The sequence below is a fragment of the Anguilla anguilla genome, chromosome 6 (assembly GCF_013347855.1).
Source record: "Anguilla anguilla isolate fAngAng1 chromosome 6, fAngAng1.pri, whole genome shotgun sequence".
NCBI classification, from domain to species: Eukaryota; Metazoa; Chordata; class Actinopteri; order Anguilliformes; family Anguillidae; genus Anguilla; species Anguilla anguilla.
Window position 1 is genome coordinate 40,600,978 of NC_049206.1, and position 15,035 is coordinate 40,616,012.

The 15,035-nt window shown below is 40.1% G+C and overlaps 1 protein-coding gene across 1 annotated transcript in view; it reads left to right on the forward strand.

The window, feature by feature from the left end:
* Positions 1 to 15,035, forward strand: part of LOC118229880 (estrogen receptor beta-like) — a 50,279-nt gene that overhangs the window by 17,244 nt on the left and 18,000 nt on the right. Inside the window, exon 2 of the mRNA XM_035422366.1 lies at positions 14,063 to 14,512. Within this exon, the coding sequence (XP_035278257.1) occupies positions 14,063 to 14,512 (450 nt within the window). The remainder of the gene's footprint in view (positions 1 to 14,062; positions 14,513 to 15,035) is intronic.

The window sequence follows — 15,035 nt, forward strand, 5'->3', positions numbered from 1 at the left end:
AGAACCACAGTGAATATCATGAATGGTTGGCAGATGTTCTCTCTTGTCATCATCTCACACATAAACAGTTAATACCGGAAGGGTCCGTGCTGGATTCATTGGGGACAATAAAAAATAGCCAACGGATACAAATACTATACATACAAGTCAGAAGGTGAAAAGGTCAGTAATAACAGAGATAAAAGCTAAATTTGTAAGAGAACAACTTCCTGTTTTCAACTACATGGGAAGTGACATAATGGTTGAGGAAGGGCCAATTTAGTAATTTTCAGAGATGAATCAGGAATAGCATTAACATACCCACAAACCATAAATGGACCGAAGTTTATTTACTGAATTGTTTGTTTGTTTGGTTTTAATGAGCGGCGCACATGCAATGTGAAAGTTTGGCCTGGAAACTCTTGCTGCAGCCGACTCATTATTCAGCCTCAGCAACCACATGTTCTTGTAATGGCAATCTCAAAGATTTTCATTAAAATAAATGTCTGTTAAGTCACTATATATCGCTGAATTAGGTAACACAATGGTGATTGAGCCTATTATTATAGTAATTTATATTGTTATTATTATTATAATTTATGATTAAAGAACTGGGTGTCTGTGGCGACATTCCCGGGAAAAAATCACAAGCGGAGCACAGTTAGTGACACGTTTTCCATCACCCATCAGTGGTTGGTCCACCAGAGAGGGTAGGCGGAGCTGACGCAACAGGCTCGCTCTTCAACTCACTTGTGAGTGTGAGCGGTGTACTGTTTTTTTTCCGTGTCTGCTAGCATTATGGAACCCTAAAAAGTTTTTGTGTAACATGAGGTTATATTATTTGTTGATGCATATTTCGTATTACACACTCTCAGAAATGAAGGTACACAAGGGTACAAATTCTGTAGCCTACAAGTACAAAACTGTACCTCTAAAGGTACTAGTGACGAGCAATTGTACCCTTCTAGGTACTGACTGGTACCTTTTTTCTGGTAAAGGTACAGTTCTGTACCTTCATGGGGTACTGCCACAGTGACAAGCGATTGTACCGATTTCTGAGAGTGCATTTGATGACAATGTAACGTTACTAAATGACAGTTATTTGCACAGCTAACGCTTGCTACCGGACCATGTCAAGAAAGGCAACATTAGTTTAGACAACATTGTGCAGAGTAGCCATCTCTCATATAAGGTAACGGTGCGTTAGCTAGCTATTGTAATTAACATAATCTAATGTCAGCTAACAATTAGAAAAAACGCTAGCTAACGCTACCAACCAGTACCAACCTCGCAAACCACCTCTCGAATGCAATGCTACCTTGTTGCAACGTTGCAACGTAGCTAACTAAAGGCCAGTTCTGATCAATGATTCGCAACGAGACTGGATGCAACTTGCAAAATTCCAAGACGTCTGGTTGTAAACGTTCTAAAACTGCACTTGGCGATTTGAAAAGATGGGTTTTTTGAGACACCAGGGCAGGCAACGGCTCTGCTACTAACCAGTTCGCACCGCTGCAATTTTCTCTGCAACATTCTAAAACCGTTTCGTCTCGTTGCGAATCATTGATCTGAACTGGCCTTAACGTTACCGTTGTTTACATTGCCATCAAGTTCATGAAGTTCATCAATATATTATAATGATCAGAATAAAGCCGTCCTTACACAGAGCATTAACCCCTGGGTATAGGTGGAGCAGAGCCGGGTCGGAGTGTAGGACGGAGTGTAGCACAGTGGGTAAGGAACTAGACTTGTAACCAAAAGGTCGCAGGTTCGATTCCCGGGTAAGGACACTGCCGTTGTACCCTTGAGCAAGGTACTTAACCTGCATTGCTTCAGCATATATCCAGCTGTATAAATGGATACAATGTAAAAAATGCTTTGTAAAAGTTCTGTAAGTCGCTCTGGATAAGAGCGTCTGCTAAATGCCTGTAATGTAAAATGTAATGTAATGGGTCAGTGAGTCTGATTTCTGTGTAAAGATGTCCAGCCGGAGAAAACTAAATAAATAAAAAAATACGGCAGTATGGATTAGCGTTGTTATTATTTTATTACGTTTCCTCTTATGTTCCTTCAGCCTTGATGCCCCTTTTTGATGAAATCTCCTTTGTTTTATTCTTCTTGTTCTGATTGCTAATTTAACACCCAGCTCAGCTTCATTCTCAAAAAGTTTAGCTAGCAAAACCAGAAACACCAGGGTAACATTTTGCAAGGCAGTTGTTTCAGAAATATCACACAGCAATCATTCACGAGAAAGACAATGTTTATTGTTCACGAGATACATAATTGCACGAGCCACAGCGAACCCCGCAGATTCTTCTCTGCAGTGTAAAGATGTTCATACCGGGCAAAAGGATAAAGAACGTCTGTGGAAATTGATCATCACTAATTGTACCCCAGATCTGCTACAGCATTTTAACCCAGCTTGGCAGTGTAAAGACAGCTTCAGTTAGACAATGAATGAGTATGTACATAACGTTACTTTTATAACAATCATTTTTTATTCAGTAAATAGTAAGTGTTATAGTTACCGTGGCCCAGGTGACAACTGACTGACGTCACACACAGGCGACACTGTTTGGAAGTTGAAAAGTGAGGTCCAAAAACACACCTGCAATTACCGCTTCTCGCCATTGATACCGCCACTTTAATTTCAACTCCAATATGCTGTGGTAGACAGCTAAAATAACAAAATAACTTTCCAGACCAAACTCACATTGCATGTGCGCCGCTCATTAAAACCAAACAAACAAACAATTCAGTAAATAAACTTCGGTCCATTGATGGTTTGTGGGTATGTTAATGCTATTCCAGATTCATCTCTGAAAATTACTAAATTGGCCCTTCCTCAACCATTATGTCACTTCCCATGTAGTTGAAAACAGGAAGTTGTTCTCTTACAAATTTAGCTTTTATCTCTGTTATTACTGACCTTTTCACCTTCTGACTTGCATGTATAGTATTTGTATCCGTTGGCTATTTTTTATTTTCCCCAATTAATTCCGCACGGACCCTTCCGGTATTAACTGTTTAACTGTGGTTCTGAGTTGGCTATTGTCCCCAAGGTTTACTTGGTTCAGATTTACATTGTGTGATAAACCATTTCAAGAATTTCAAGGATTTTTCCGTTTTCCATTGACAAGAACTTTGTCGGTGTCCAAATATTTATTGACCTGACTGTTGACAATTTCTCTAATTTGCCACCTACCAGATGCATTGCCATAATCAAAAGCATGTTTGACAGGCTAAATCACTTTATCTGGGGATGAAATATTATGGCCTGCTACCTCCCTGTAGTTCCTGGATATGTTAAATCTCCCATAAGCTTCCCTGCCTATAGAGAAACTATAATGCATCTGGGACATTATGTCATCAGTGGTATCTAAGAGCATTACCAAAGCATGAATTGTTCTCTGCTGGGCCATTTTGCAATGAGTAATTCCTCAAGGACATGCCATTATGCTTAGATTCCTCGATCTCTAAAATCATGGTGAATCTCATTCAAAATGAAGGATGCTGTTTGGACCTGCATTTCTGAGGTTTGCTGCCTAATCACTGAAATGGCATTCAAGCGGGGTTCTACATGAGAATGGCTTGCAGGTGAATAATTGCCTGATGAACTTAAATCATTGCTATCTGAGGTCAAATAAGCATCGCTCTTTAGAACTTTCCCTTTTGTCATTGCATGCATGTTGTGGGGCAATCATTAGTATAGAAAACAGATCAGTTTTCTGTTTTCTTTCAATGAAGCTACAGGCAATATCATTTACAAAGGTCATTTTCTGTGTAATTTATTAATTTATGAATTTGACATTTAACCTGGTCATGTATCCTGAATAACAGAATTAAAGACTGCCTACATACCTGGTCTTGTCAGTTTTCATTGTCGTTTAAAATTTTTCTCGCTGGGCCGCACTGTGTTGCTGTGGATAGCACTGTTGCCTCACAGCAAGGTCCAGGATTTGGACACTGCTGTTAAAGCATGTGTGCTCAGTCTACATACCCTGCATAAATAAAGGTTAAAGGTCCAAGAAACCTGATTCAAAATGTGGTTATATTACCCAGAAGCGACGATTGTCTTCTTCTGTCAAGTTTTTACCCAATTATAACCATTAATAAATTTCAATAAACGCTATTAGATTAGCGTGACCTGTTCAGCAGTTAAGGTCAGGGTGGGCGTGTATCCTGCACTCATTAATGTTCATATCCATAAGACATGTCCTATGTAAACCATTCTTCATTACTAGGTTAGAGCATGTTCCGTGCAGTAACATTAGACTACCTGGCAACACGAAAGAAAGCAATGTAAGCTAGGCTTTACCGTCGTATAGATAAATCTGCAGATCATTCAATGTGTAATAGCACTGGCACTCAATTTTCTGAAATTCAGTGTGCTTAACAGATTTTAAAAGTATACTCAAATAGCATACTCAATAGCAGGGAAGTGCATGGATTCGGACACAGATAAAATCATAGTAGGTGGTAGTCTTATGCTGTTTTGAATGCTAATCAAGCTAAGAATATGAGCTTCTACATATGCTTGTGTGAAGTGCTTGAAGTGGAAAAAATAAGTGCTGGTACTGATATATGGAGTGCCTGCAGGTTTCTATGTTTCTATATTGCTATCAAAATTATCGCTGGATGGGGGCTATTGACAGTTGCATGACTGAGGGGAAGGGGGGTAATACCGGAAATTCCAGTCCAGACCTGTACAATTCATTTCAAAATCGTCAAAATCAGGAATCTACCAACCCTGTCCCCACCATTACACACATACTTAACAACACAGCTTGTTTAATGAAACCAAACAGTTTCCCACCTATTTGAAGTTTACTCTTTGTCTCCCTTTTGCATCAAACTCATGCAAAAATTCCTCGCTCTCTATTTTGATGTCATGATGGATGTTCAGTAATGCAAGTCCATTAAATTATTGAAGACACTACTCTCCATAAATACGCTTATGTCTGCAAATGATGCAAACTGCTGAAGGAATGTTCCACAGAAGCAGTAGACACTGCCATTGTTAGGCTGGAAACGTACTTGAATTTTATTGCACAATAATTTTATTGTGTTTTTAAAAATCTATTTAGGAAGCCATCCCTTCTGACTTCCTAGCATCTGTCACGTCACTAGGCATAAAATGTATACTGCCCCCACGGTTAACACAGATATTGCACCTTGCGGGCGTGTCCCATTAATTATTGAGGAAATGCAAGAAGAACGCTCTGTATGACCACAGGATGCACATGACAGCAATCTTGCATAATTTAAATCAGGTATGTTTCCAGCCTTAGAAGTATCCTCTGCACAGTGTATATTTGGCTAGCTGCTGCTTATGGTGGAGCTGTGGCAGAGCTTGCACTGTTAGCCTAGACTGCTGATATGTCCCCCTCCAATTTGTTCCTTTTCTGGAAAAATTGAAATAAACTTGTTTTTTGTGTTTGCTAATTATTTGTTTTTCTCATTATTTCCATTATTTCGTCATGATTTAAAATAATCTTGCTTTCGTCTTAGTTACTGTTGAAAGCTACGAGTCAGTCGCTCGCTCTCTCACCAACCACTGCATCTAGTATTTTGTCAGTTTTATCAGTAACTAATCAGGAGTCTAACATGAAAAATAACAAGCCTATCATCAACTATTATTTTTAGAAAAGGCTTAATGGCAGATGTCAAGCAGCAGTCACTTTAAAACAGGGAAATTCAGCCTGTGCCTTTTTGCAGTTTTACTGATAGGATGGAAAAAGATTGAAATACTTTGTTCCATCTGCGTAGGCTTGATGATATGCACTGTGTGTAGGCTACTGGTGTACGGTTGCAGGGGCCACTGCTCATATGAGCAAAATCTAGAAGTTCCTGTCCATTTGGGAACTTCCCATTTTTGAGGCAAGCTAACGTTGAAAAGACAAGTAACGTTGAAGCTACCAGCATTTACAGAAAAATAGCATTGGCTCAAGAAAGTCATTTAACAAGTTGTTTAGCAAACGTTTTACAAGCAGTTTGCAAATCGTATCAAATGGATAGGTTCAGAATTGTAAATTGGGAGGCATCAGCTGTTGTCAGAATTCTAATCTCCTAAACGGCACAGTATGAGCTTACCTTTAACCTAATTTAATATGTAAAGTTTGCAAATGCAAACCGGCAGCCCAAAATGTATAGTCTTATGGGTAAATTACTATAGCGTGCCTAGATCCACTAACAAGTGGCGGCAATAAGAAGTACGTAATCATTCGCATACGGCTTGTATGTGCTGCTAACTTTTGCTACTTACTGCTGCTATTAAAAACAAATAAATAAATGAATAATAATGATAATTTCCAGGTGGTCGCTAGTATGTCCTTTTTTGATCCCGGTGTCAATGGGTTGCTTGCAGTGGTTAATTGGGTTATTTATTTGGACTTCCTGATATTCAGGAAACAACTGGTAGCTTGTTGCACACATAGCTTTTACCAGATAGCATAAGCCACACAGCCAGGGCAGCCAGGCTACACATAGTCTATTTAGGCCTCACATAATGTTAGCATGGCCAACGTTTAATCAAGGATCACAGCTTGTGTTCTGTCTCCATGCTGGAGGGATATTGGTATGGTCCCCTCCAACATGGTTCCCCTCCTCCCGGCGAGGCATATACAGTATCAGTGTATCCTATCGCAAGTCTTTTCACATTGTGCTCATGTCCACAGAGATTGAAAGACCATCCCACAGAATCTAACACTATCCAAACATTAGAAAGTGGAGATGGCAGAGAACTTTAATTTCCCCAGTTTTGCAAGATATTTAGCTAAATGTGTGTCAGGTTCAGTAGATTATTGTCAGACATAGCATCTTATCCAAAGGCTAGATCCCCTACAAAAACAACCAATTTGTTAACAAAATGTTAGTTTATCCTATGGAAACATTTGTTAATTTTAAGACGCGGAAGCAGGTTTATTATTTGCTAGTACATGGATGTTGCTTAAACAAACAAGACTCTAAACAAAAATAAGCATGGCAGCTATCTTTATTTCAGTATGTGAATATTCATGAATTAATTTTTTATATTACCAACAAGTTAGATTTCAGATATTATAGTGGAAATGATTGTTTTTCAAAGTGAACACTGAGCATTGAGAAACAATAACTTGGATAAAGTGAAGCAACATATTAATTTCACTAGTCTGGAATACGGAAATGTTTCTGAATAAGCCTGTGTAAGATGCAATAAACTGGAAATACAATGTGGGATGTCACAGTATAGCATATGGGGTGAATTAGTGGTCTATATGATCAGACCTCGCACACATCTGGATTCTGGAATAATTGTTATTTTTGTATACTATGATGTGTTTACTTTGATCTAATGTTGCTGATTGCGTGTTGATTGGCGTCTTGACATGAACCTCAGTGCCAGGTTCATTTTTGTACAGGCTACTGTAGCCTGCATGCAACTACTTGTACTTGAAACTTACAAGCTTTTTTTGCAGCTTTAAATGGACTGACCATGTGAGATCTGTGATTGGCTACAGGATCTGTGATTGGTTATGGGACTACTTGTGGACTCAGTAAAATATAACCATTATGATACAGTTATTTCATCAATAGCTGACATTGAATTTGATGATGGAGAAAGAGATTAACTGTCACAGTTGTCTTCATGCCTCCTCGTTCTCTCCTTTCCTCCACTCGTCTCATCCCCTCCCTTCCTCCACATACTTCCGGGGAGGAGATGAGTGGCAGTGGGGGAGTGAAAGGAGGTGGTGATTGAAAAGTAATGGGGTGCACCCTAAGGGTCAGACCTCTCCTATGCTGCTCATTGCCTGTGTTGCTCTTTGTATGCTCTGCTGCTCAAAGAATTGCTGTTCACCCTGAACCACCCCGGCTTCTACCTGTTGCTTGGATATGCTTTCATGTGCTAGAGGGGTTATGGTAAATCCACATATTGAGAACCAGAGGTGTATCGTGCTCTCTGCTTGATAGGTTAGCGCACGTTGGTGTGTGCACTAGAAGCAGCAAAAGCAGACCCATTCAGTGCCAAACCTAAATAATTGTTTTGCATATGTACTGAAATATTTAAATGCACAAGTTGTCCCGAGTGAAGTATATTTTAGTAAATAATGACATTTATTGCAGAAGAACGTGTCATAATGCATATATGCAGACAAAAACAGATTCCACTGTTCAAAAAGAAACATGCACACACACACACATATATGTGTGTGTGTGTGTTTCTTTTTGAAAAGTGGAATTTGTTTTTGTCCTTGTAACTGTGAAAATAATGCATCCATGCAGTAAAATGTTCAGTGTTAACCTAACTGTTACCTAAGTAGGCTACATATGGTCCCTCCTGGTATGTGTTCTGTGTTAGATTTGAATTAACACTACACATTTTACTGTGCATTGCAGAACATCAATTATTCTATTCTTAAACAAAGCTTTACGTATTACATGGCATGTATTTGCTGTCATAGTCTCTCGGTCAGTCATACAGGTTTTTGTGTCCTGAAAATTTTCAAATTACAAAATTAAATTGAACTACACTAGGCATAGTTAGGCTATAACATTTTTTTTTTAAATGCTTCTGCCCTGCTCACTCAGAAGAGTCTCCGTGGTGTAAAATCCGTATTGTGATTGATTCCTGAGCTGTAGACCAGGCCACTTGGCACGCGCTTTCAGTCTAGGCTCACATTTCGGAAAACTCAGCAATGATTCATATCGAAAAGTGCAATATGGATTAGGCAACGCTTTCATTTTCCGAAGAGTTCAAGTGCAACAGTAGAACACAAAATGTATCCATCAGCACTTGACGCAATGGATGGATAGCAAGTTGGTCTAAGAATCAGATAACGGAAATCTCTCATTTGTGTTCGTTTGTATTTTATGGCACGGCAATTTATTTAGCAGTCTACGCTTTTTATACCAAGTCAGCAGTGTTGAGACAGCTGCTTTGGCACCGAGTCCAGGACATGTTATACGCCTACCCGATGACCAAACGTAGACAGCCTCCCGTCCATGTCAAAATGACGGGGTTCTGTAGGCGACAACAACTACCACGTTTGTTTTTACACTTGAAGGATTGATCATAGCGACTGTGGTTGAAATCTGCTCCTTGCTGCTCTTGGTAAAAAAGTATCCTAACCTGCAGGTATGCGAATTACTTTAGCTATATTATTTTAAAGATAATGTTTTAAGATGAGAATATGCAATTATATTATTGGATAACAGTGCATGTGATGAAGAGCAGGCTATAACCAAGCAGTCGATTTGTTTTAGGCCTGTTTATTTTTGCGGGTGAAGAACTAGGCTTTTGTAGTTAGATTAGCCTACCAAAAGACTTGTTTGAAACTATCTGGCAGCTGTCGTAGATCGATGAGTAGCTAATATTTTCCCCAATGCTGTGGTTGTTGAATTAGGTTAATGTTGTCCAGCTATTTTATTGCTGTTATTCCCGAGAATTAACTAAAATAAAAAAGCGATTAGGTTATTCGCAGCATGCTCAGAAGTATCCTCAATGCAAGGGGTTATTTAGTTTCATATTGAGTCAGGCAGTGGGCGGCCCTTTATTACTTTTCCTGTCTCACTAGCATATTTGAAGTTTGTTTAAAGGTGAAAATTGCGGGTAATCTTAACATTTTTAGTGCATAGCCAACGTCTCGTGTGTATTAACGTTGATATTATTCGACCTCTGAATTGTAATGCATCAGTACGGAGTGTGTGAGCGCTCACTGACCCATGCCTAAGACTTGATCAGGGCAAAGTGCGTCAGTGATAGATATATAAATTAAAATACGGGATGTTAATGATTTTATATTATATTGTTATAAAAGAAAAAAACATGGATAAAAACAAAATTGTTTCTCTATGAATATTTGACCACTTGCATGGTACCTAACTCGTGTCTTGAAAGCGAAGTCCGGATTTAGGCTACTACAGTTTTCCCCGCCGTGACAGCCCGTTTTAACTCAGCCTGATTAATTTCGAATTCGAAATTTATTAGCATCCGCCGATAACAGGATTGGGGACGTCTAAAACTGTCATACTACATGGGTTCAAATTTCATACATGTGTTTGAAATAATAGATAATAGCAACTTTGTGCAGAACAGTTTTAAATGCGTATTAAAAAGGACAGATTGAGCGAGCACAATTTGAAGTCGTACAAAGTTATGTACAAAGGAATGTACAAAGTTATATATTGTCTGTATGGTGTTTGGAGATCCCTTTAGTTGAATTGCGGATACAGTAGCATATATGACATTTCAAATGTATGTTTTAGAAATTTAGTTGATATTAATCTACCTGTTCTATCAGGAATACAGGAAAAGAGTATGTTGTGATTGAGATTTATTTATTTACTTACAATCACTGGACAATTTACAAAGCAGCCATATACTGTAGAGCGTTGATAAACCTGGTTAATTATGTAATAGTTGATTGATTGTTGATGTTTGGGGTTGGAAATGCTGTTCTTAGTAACAAAACCTCTTTCACCATCAAAGTCTGCCTTTTCCCAAGGAGGTTTCTAAGCAACTACCTGTAATTACAACTTGCAACTAGTTGTAATGTCAAAACCAGTAAGTAGTTAGTTTACTGTACATCTCAGTGTGGCTGTTGCATGCTCTTTTTTATTTTATTGTGTTCTGCAACAGAAGCCAAGGTCCAAAAACCACTGTATTTGGCTGTTGCCTGGCTGTTTTGACCTGGGTGTGGTTTTCTCTTCCGATTAGGCAAGCACATCTGATTGCACCCTGTCCCCCAGCAGGGGCACCTGCCTGAATAATGGGCACACTTTTAATGATTATTTTATATATTTTTAAATTGGTTGGTGCCTAAAGTTAATGAAAAATAAGGGTTATTTGTTGAGAAGATCTGATTGTAAATTATTTGGCACATAACCTTACTCATGGTGACTAACAGACCGTGCTTTAGAACTGGGGTTGTCAAAATCAGGTCCATGAAGGAGCCCTCGTATAATCTAAAATATTTTCTCTTTTTAGGCTATTTTGTATATATATATTCTTATTCCATATTTTTCTTTCTTACTTGTAAACAGCAAGTTAGATTGCACAGTTCAGCCAGAAACACAGAGCCATCTCAAGGCCAGCACAACTATCTTATCATGTTATTCCCAAAATACAGAATTGCTTCAGTGTAAATCATGACCATCATTCCTTTTCTGTTATCAGTGCAAAATAACTGCTGTATTACATCAGAGGATCCTAAACCTTCTGAGTTCAAGCCCCCCATCCCTTTTTTAACAGTCTGCCTCAGCCTCCTAGAGAAATGCAGTGTCATTATTTAATTTCAGCCATGATAAAGAGCGTGCAACATAGTTTAATTTTCAATTATTTTTTCAGTGCCATATATCATTAATGTAGATCCCTGTTACTCAAATTATGGTCCACAAGGGCTATGAACTGCTGGCTTTCCACCCTCTCACTACCGTCAGTTAATTACATGGGAGAAAAGAAAACCAAGCCTGGATTTGGATTAGAGGGCCAGATTTGTGTATCCATAGTATAGACCAGAGGTGGGCAACAAGGGCCTTATCTGTTTCTCATTTTCATGCCAACCTCAGGCCTGAATTACATGATTGGCCCTAACATTTATGCCATCTGACATTTTAGCTACATTTCTTGATAAGTACATGAATGACAGCTGAATACTGTTTTTGTGTCCCTATATCAGGGCTACCCAAACCCTGTTCCTTGATCTAACTTCCTGTTGGTTTTTATTTCAACCCTGATTTGGCACTCCTGATTCTACTAATTAGCAGCTCAACAAGATTTATAGCCATTGGATGAGGTGTGCGTTGATAGGGTTGGAGTGAAAACCTACAGGACGGTAGATCTCCAGGAACAAGAATATCAGGAAGCCCTGCCCTATATCATATGTTTTACTGAGATCTAATCTACAAGTAAACCAGTGTTGGTGTCTACAGACAGTTAGCTCATTTAGCCATGATGATAGGTGGAAACAAAACCCTGCCGGACACACCTACTCTCCAAGACTGGAATTGCCTTCCCTTGGTAAAGATAAAGAAATATTTACTGCGATCATTTACTGCAAGTATTCGGTTGTCCGTTTGCGGCAAGAAAGAAATAATAGTTGGAATAGCACAACATTTAAGACGAAGGCAGTCATGCAGTACAGTACTTAACCCTTTATTTTACTGTGTCTGTGATGGATAGGGAGACAGAAGAAGAGAATTGCTGGACATGTTCGATCGGGACTGATGAGCGAAAACAAAGATCCTGCCTTCCGGTAGCACTTTTGGCCTGTGTGCTGTGCTAGTGTAATCTGCAGATCTGGTAGTGTGAGGGACTAGGGCTGCAGAGGCTTCAGTTCACAGAAATATAAGCTACTTACATAGAACAGGTACAGATCTTGAATGCCTTTGCAATTGAATTCTGCAGACCAGAGAGAGAGGTGTGGAGTATAATAACATGTCTACAATGCACTGAAGTGTAAAAGTAGAATTTTTACCTTGCAAAATAAATTAAATTAAAATGAAACCAGACCTGGAATATACAATAGATGCACTGCTTCCGTTTTTTGCTGGTTGATAGATATGTGGGGTTCTTTGCCTGCTTATGAGAGCTGAGAGACTTTCGTTAGGACCAGCCGTTGCCAGGCAACATTTACTGAATGACTCAAGGCCCAATATGTACTGGGTGTTAGATGATCCTCCTACTATGTAAACACAATGGCATCACCATGGCAACTTCGAGGCTTGCTAGTGAACAGGAGTGACGTATTGAGACAGTTGTGGTCGTGCAAAATGCTATTCAGAAAAGACATGATTGTGTGATTACCAAATACGACATGATTAAAAAAACAAAAAAAAAAACATTTTTCATTAACTATTTAAAGTAAGATAAATGCACAGACGTGTATCCTTTAATACTTACACTGCACCTCTTAATCAAGCTGATTTTCCAAAAGTGAAGTTAAATTGTTTGTGTGTTTGCAGACACATCATTAGACATTGTAAATTGTGCACACAACAGGACTTCTCATTTAAGCACTTTTCATTTAATACTTAGGTGCTTAGATAATGCTTTAATTTGAGCAGTTAAATGCGTCTGTCTGGTGCACTTTGAGAGGAAAGTTAAGGCTGGATCTGTGAAAAATGTTGTCCTTTGTAAACAATCCATATACCCAAGCCACTTTATCAACGTTCTAAGATGCTAGAGCCTACACTTGAGCCATCAAACAAATCAACTTAATGCGGTCACATGTGCTGTACTGGTTGATTTGAAGTGTTTGGAATCACACACAGTCTTCTACAACAAAAAAAGTATTTGTTTTTCCAACATAAAATAACTAAAATGTTTAATCAACAGGTTTCAAGCAGAGCTGCTCTAGAAGGGAGATATTCCAACTACATGAATATCTGGTGTCAACATTCAGCTTAAAACAGTACTTGAACTTGATTAACATTCAACTGCTTTGAATATATGTATATAATTGACCTAGCATTTCATCTCACAGTTGGGGTATAGCTTTTCCAACTTGATGCTGGGAAATACTGTAGCCACCATTGTAACCACTTCATTCATATCTATTTAAATGTAGCAAGATTTACCTCTGGGATTAGGCTACCGCAACAGACTTGGTCAGCCGCTAATAATTCATATCGCAGTGCCGACATCCACAGTATCACTTCCGCACAAAAGCAAGGCTTCACAGATAACTTTGCTAACTTCATGCTGGAAATAATGCTTGAAACCATTTGATCTACATTCACCTTCATGTAGCAAGCAAACATAGTTAACTCAATCGGAAGTTGAGACTCAAGCATTCAATAGAGCCTGCGGGACGGGAGGTGGGAGCTGATAGGCTGTGAGTAAGATGTGCTTCTCTGAAGCGACGGTGCAGAGCACACGGCGATCTTCCATGTTTATTACAAGAGTAAAAAAAATTTTGGATTCATTCTGAAACTGGCGGGACAAAATAAGTTGTGGCGGCCAAGATAAACTGTGCGTATGTGTGCCTGCAGTAATCGGTGACTCTATTGACCCCCCCCCCTTCTCTCTCCTCTGTCGCTTGCTGTTTGTGCCTCTCTCTCTCTCTCTCTCTCTTTCTGTCTCTCTCTCTCTCTCTCTCTGCAGTAGGATCCCCTTAACACTGAGCCGTGTGGAGGATGACATAGGCTCGGCGGCGGTTTCTGATTGGTCCAGCATGATGGCTGGCTCCTCAGGGCATTGCCCTCAGCTGCTGCGGTGCCAGGAGGCGGACTCCAGCCGAGCGTGCGGGCGCATGCTGTCGCCCATCTACGGTAGCGCCCTGCCTCCCCAGGCCGCCGAGCCCGGCGCCGTCTGCATCCCGTCGCCCTACGTGGAGCGCAGCCACGATTTCGCCGGCCTGGCCCTGTACAGCCCCCCCGTGCTGGGCTTCGGCGGCACCGACAGCCCCTCCCCGCGGCCGGCCTTCCTCTGGCCCCCTCACACCCGCGTGTCCCCGCTCACCCTGCACTGCCACCAGTCCCACCACCCGCGCAGCGAGCCCTCCCACACCCCGTGGGCGGAGCCTAAGCCCCACTGCGCCCCGCCCAAGAGCAGGTACGTCCTGCGGCCTCTCACAACCCTCAAAAGAAAACAGACTGTTTACTGTGATCGCCAAGTCTGATTAAGAAACAGTCCTAAGTGGCAAAACTCCTGATTTGATCAGCTTTATGTAACACTTAAGTTCTCCCTAGGACAGTGTAATCATGTTTTGTAATGTTGGCAAGCTGATGTCATAGGGAACAACTTGGTGTCTCAGCTACAAAGGTTAATCCAGTGTGCAATGCTTAAAGAGATGGCGCAAGCAGGATTCATTGTTGTACTGTTTTGTCATGATTGTGTCTTTATTTAATGTCCTGGTTTTTTCTGTGTATATGAAGAGAGAAGTGCAATAGTTTGGGGAGACTCGTGAACATGGTCTCCTACGCATCACATGTGTATAGCCATTTCACCACTCGCGTTTTGCACGATTGTATATTGTCATTATTACTAAACACACTGAACAATAAATTGCATTCATTTTAACCCGACATTCCTCTTTCAATCTTACCACTGCACACCTAGCAGCTTTTAGGTCCTA